At 42.1% G+C, this 5,944-nt stretch overlaps 1 protein-coding gene across 3 annotated transcripts; it reads left to right on the top strand.

The window, feature by feature from the left end:
- The first annotated feature begins 238 nt into the window (after positions 1-238).
- Positions 239-2,121, top strand: LOC146021342 (uncharacterized). 3 transcript variants are annotated; one of them, XM_083155136.1, is made up of 3 exons: positions 239-408; positions 472-547; positions 1,636-2,121. In XM_083155136.1, exons 1-3 carry the CDS (start codon positions 307-309, stop codon positions 1,743-1,745), a joined length of 288 nt encoding a protein of 95 aa, XP_083011262.1. In that variant the 5' UTR covers positions 239-306; the 3' UTR covers positions 1,746-2,121. The 3 variants fall into 3 exon arrangements, with proteins under 3 accessions (XP_083011262.1, XP_083011261.1, XP_083011260.1); XM_083155135.1 differs by having other exon boundaries at positions 239-429; XM_083155134.1 differs by having other exon boundaries at positions 239-547.
- Positions 2,122-5,944: the final 3,823 nt, after the last annotated feature.

Raw genomic sequence — 5,944 nt, 5'->3', positions numbered from 1 at the left:
TGACACCCTGTAATGGTCATAAAATATGGTATTGGGGAGGATTAATGCTTGTGATGCTTACAATGGCCCAAATGTCACAGCATACCTGCCATGTTACAGGCTGTGTTTTGTAAAGGCCACTGAGGAGCTGTTTGCATGTACAAGTATCAGTACCTCTAACCTTTGCATTTATAGGTTGATAAGGCTTAATACAAATTACCACTAATTGGCACTTTTTTATTTTTCCCAAACACAGCACGTGCACGAGCAAGGCAGGCCCGGGAGGAGGCAGAGGCAGGCCAGGCACAGGAGGAGGCGGAGCCAGCGATGGCCGAGGAGGAAGAGATTGAGGAAGGGGTGGCCGAGGAAAGTGAAGGAGTGGAGGAGGCTGAGTGGCCAGTGGAGGCAGAGGTGGCAGCCGAGGAGGAGGTCGTGGTGGCCGAGGAGGAGGTCGTGGTGGCCGAGGAGGAGGTCGTGGTGGCCGAGGAGGAGGTCGTGGCGGCCGAGGAGGCCCAGGAAGAGGGGGAGGATGAGGAGGCCTGTGTGGTGGAGCAGGCGGCCGAAAGTGGTATGTATACATAAAGATTCGATCTTCTATTTGTCATCCACTATTTGATATGTAGCACTGTTGATTCAAATGTGTTTGAAAATACTATAAAGGCAAACAACAAATTGGGTAGCAACAGACACACTTAGGGGTTAGATAGGGTGGGCAAACCATCCCTTTCATCCTGGACACATATTAATGACACAGGTTGTGCGGATGGCTTTCAGGTCGAATTGAAGTGCCACTGAACCTGTGTAGTTAATCTGTATCCAGGAAGAAATTGATGACTTGCTCATGTAAGGGTTACATGTCCCTGCTGGTTGCATACAATCTGTAGCCTCATATAGGTGAGTAGAGTTTACTGGTGAATGATCTTTGTAAACTAGATTCCGTATGGCATCAATGGAGTATGGACAGGCGTGGCTTAGACTGGAGTAACAAGTGGTCAGTGCCCCTGGGCCCTCCTCTAGCTAACCACCCCCTGCGGTCTGCATGTATGTTTTTCACCATAATTGTGTGTGTATTTGGTCTTAGTAATGCTTTTGAGCATGGGAGTGGGTTAGTGCTGCAGCTTCCACTAACTGGCATTATGACAATGATTTCTGGAGCAGACCATCAGCAGCCAAGCCATGCTTGATTGCACAAATGTACTGAGCATTCCTGAGAGTTGTGTAACTCCCCTGCCAGGCTCCATCATATAACAGACATTGAACTTTGTTTGACGATTTGTGATTGGTGCAGCGCGTGGCATGCTTCTCAGAGCTTAGTCATGGGTGGGTTTGGATTGAGAAGGAGCAGTATGACTGTGAGGTGTTCTACAGAGTAAAGGGGAGAGGGCCAAAATCAGGCTTTCCATGTAGTATGTATGCATGTATGTATGTATGTATGTATAGGTGTATGTCTCATATATATAGGTAGATATGTGTATATATATATAGTTATATATAGAGATATATATAGATATATATAGATATATATATATATATATATATATATATATATATATATACACACACCTCTCAGAATGCATGTTTAAAATGTAGGTTTGACTATGTTAAATGTATGCAGGAATATCATTAGTCATTTTTCATTTTGAATTTCCTCCACAGATGAGCCTGCCCAAGCAGAGGAGGGTCGCCGTGGGGCCCTCGTAAGACTGCGAGGCCTGATGCGCCTCATGCTCGAGGAAATGGACCACCTAATAGATGCGGAGGATTAAATTATTGTTTTGTTGGCATTTGTTTAATAATAAATCGTTATTTAAAGTTCAAAGTTGTCAGTGTTTTTTTCTAACAAGCTAAAGTATATGTGTAAGTTGTTTAAAATGTTTAAAATAAGCAAAATGTACATAGTGTATATAGATGTATGTTAGGGTCACATGCTGTAAGGGTTAATGTGTGTCATGAATGTAGTAGGAATGTGGGTCAGTATAGATGAGCATTTAATTGATTGAAATTGCTAACAATCCCTTTTTCAGGAGGTTGCCTAATAGCCTAAGTGGGTCATGTGATCGCTGTGTGTACTCAGTACAAAAGTGTTGGATTGTGCGTAAATACTCCGCATCGGGGCGTACGGACAGCTTTCCGTACGTTCTCACGCGGTAAGACCATGCTTGTGCGGGAAGACCGTGCAAGAATCTGTACGTTTCCCCCGCACACGCACGGTTTGTATGTCGTCCGTACACACGCCCTGTTCTTAAAGAGTGACTCCGTCCGAATGCGGAGGACACGTGGGCGTTTCTACGGACGATGCCCGCACGCCGCCGCACAGCGATGCGTGCGGCCCGCACCGTAAGAATTCGGGAATATCCGCACCGATCAGAATAAGGGCCTATGTTCTGTATATAGCCACACTCTGAGACTATGTTCTGTATAGAAAGTATTCACTAGGAATAATCAGGCGCTCAACAATCGTTAATTCCACTTTACTTTTATTGCCCACTTTTCCCATTTATTGTGTTATTTCTATTGTTTTTATTATACATGTAATGCTCTACTGTGTATACCATTTTTATATTAGTAAAATGTGTTACTTTTTCATACCATTGAGTCTCATTCATTGATACAAGCGCTGCTTAACCCGCCTTGTGCGAGTCCTTTTCTATGTTCTGTATATAACCACACTCTGAGACTATATATAACCACATTCTGAGACTATGCATATAACCACACTCTGAGACTATGTTCTGTATATAACCATACTCTGAGACTATGCATATACAGTAACCACACTCTGAGACTATGCATATAGCCACACTCTGAGACCATGCATATAGCCACACTCTGAGACTATGCATATAGCCACACTCAGACTATGTTCTGTATATAACCACACTCTGAGACTATGCATATAACCACACTCTGAGACTATGCATATAGCCACACTCTGACTATGTTCTGCATATAACCACACTCTGAGACTATGCATATAGCCACACTCTGAGACTATGCATATAACCACACTCAGACTATGTTCTGTATATAACCACACTCTGAGACTATGCATATAGCCACACTCTGAGACTATGCATATAACCACACTCAGACTATGTTCTGTATATAACCACACTCTGAGACTATGCATATAACCACACTCTGAGACTATGCATATAGCCACACTCTGAGACTATGCATATAACCACACTCAGACTATGTTCTGTATATAACCACACTCTGAGACTATGCATATAACCACACTCTGAGACTATGTTCTGTATATAACCACACTCTGAGACTATGCATATAGCCACACTCTGAGACCATGCATATAACCACACTCTGAGACTATGCATATAACCACACTCTGAGACCATGCATATAGCCACACTCTGAGACTATGCATATAACCACACTCAGACTATGTTCTGTATATAACCACACTCTGAGACTATGCATATAGCCACACTCTGACTATGTTCTGCATATAACCACACTCTGAGACTATGCATATAGCCACACTCTGACTATGTTCTGCATATAACCACACTCTGAGACTATGCATATAGCCACACTCTGAGACTATGCATATAACCACACTCAGACTATGTTCTGTATATAACCACACTCTGAGACTATGCATATAGCCACACTCTGACTATGTTCTGCATATAACCACACTCTGAGACTATGCATATAGCCACACTCTGAGACTATGCATATAGCCACACTCTGAGACCATGCATATAGCCACACTCTGAGACTATGCATATAACCACACTCAGACTATGTTCTGTATATAACCACACTCTGAGACCATGCATATAGCCACACTCTGAGACTATGCATATAACCACACTCAGACTATGTTCTGCATATAACCACACTCTGAGACTATGCATATAACCACACTCTGAGACTATGTTCTGTATATAACCACACTCTGAGACTATGTTCTGTATATAACCACACTCTGAGACTATGCATATAACCACACTCTGAGACTATGTTCTGTATATAACCACACTCTGAGACTATGCATATAACCACACTCTGAGACTATGCTCTGTATATAGACACACTCTGACACTATGTATATGGCCACAATCTGAGACTATGTTCTGTATATAACCACACTCTGAGACTATGCATATAACCACACTCAGACTATGTTCTGTATATAACCACACTCTGAGACTATGCATATAACCACACTCTGAGACTATGTTCTGTATATAACCACACTCTGAGACTATGCATATAGCCACACTCTGAGACCATGCATATAACCACACTCTGAGACTATGCATATAGCCACACTCTGAGACCATGCATATAGCCACACTCTGAGACTATGCATATAACCACACTCAGACTATGTTCTGTATATAACCACACTCTGAGACTATGCATATAGCCACACTCTGAGACTATGCATATAACCACACTCAGACTATGTTCTGTATATAACCACACTCTGAGACTATGCATATAGCCACACTCTGACTATGTTCTGCATATAACCACACTCTGAGACTATGCATATAGCCACACTCTGAGACTATGCATATAGCCACACTCTGAGACTATGCATATAGCCACACTCTGAGACCATGCATATAGCCACACTCTGAGACTATGCATATAACCACACTCAGACTATGTTCTGTATATAACCACACTCTGAGACCATACATATAGCCACACTCTGAGACTATGCATATAACCACACTCAGACTATGTTCTGTATATAACCACACTCTGAGACTATGCATATAGCCACACTCTGACTATGTTCTGCATATAACCACACTCTGAGACTATGCATATAGCCACACTCTGAGACTATGCATATAGCCACACTCTGAGACCATGCATATAGCCACACTCTGAGACTATGCATATAACCACACTCAGACTATGTTCTGTATATAACCACACTCTGAGACCATGCATATAGCCACACTCTGAGACTATGCATATAACCACACTCAGACTATGTTCTGCATATAACCACACTCTGAGACTATGCATATAACCACACTCTGAGACTATGTTCTGTATATAACCACACTCTGAGACTATGTTCTGTATATAACCACACTCTGAGACTATGCATATAACCACACTCTGAGACTATGTTCTGTATATAACCACACTCTGAGACTATGCATATAACCACACTCTGAGACTATGCTCTGTATATAGACACACTCTGACACTATGTATATGGCCACAATCTGAGACTATGTTCTGTATATAACCACACTCTGAGACTATGCATATAACCACACTCAGACTATGTTCTGTATATAACCACACTCTGAGACTATGCATATAACCACACTCTGAGACTATGTTCTGTATATAACCACACTCTGAGACTATGCATATAGCCACACTCTGAGACCATGCATATAACCACACTCTGAGACTATGCATATAGCCACACTCTGAGACCATGCATATAGCCACACTCTGAGACTATGCATATAACCACACTCAGACTATGTTCTGTATATAACCACACTCTGAGACTATGCATATAGCCACACTCTGAGACTATGCATATAACCACACTCAGACTATGTTCTGTATATAACCACACTCTGAGACTATGCATATAGCCACACTCTGACTATGTTCTGCATATAACCACACTCTGAGACTATGCATATAGCCACACTCTGAGACTATGCATATAGCCACACTCTGAGACTATGCATATAGCCACACTCTGAGACCATGCATATAGCCACACTCTGAGACTATGCATATAACCACACTCAGACTATGTTCTGTATATAACCACACTCTGAGACCATACATATAGCCACACTCTGAGACTATGCATATAACCACACTCAGACTATGTTCTGCATATAACCACACTCTGAGACTATGCATATAACCACACTCTGAGACTATGTTCTGTATATAACCACACTCTGAGACTATGCATATAACCACACTCTGAGACTAT

The sequence above is a fragment of the Crinia signifera genome, chromosome 7 (genome assembly GCF_055691185.1).
Source record: "Crinia signifera chromosome 7, ASM5569118v1, whole genome shotgun sequence".
Classification (NCBI taxonomy): domain Eukaryota; kingdom Metazoa; phylum Chordata; class Amphibia; order Anura; family Myobatrachidae; genus Crinia; species Crinia signifera.
Note: the sequence above shows the minus strand (reverse complement) of the source record. Positions and strands in the feature narration are given on the sequence as shown.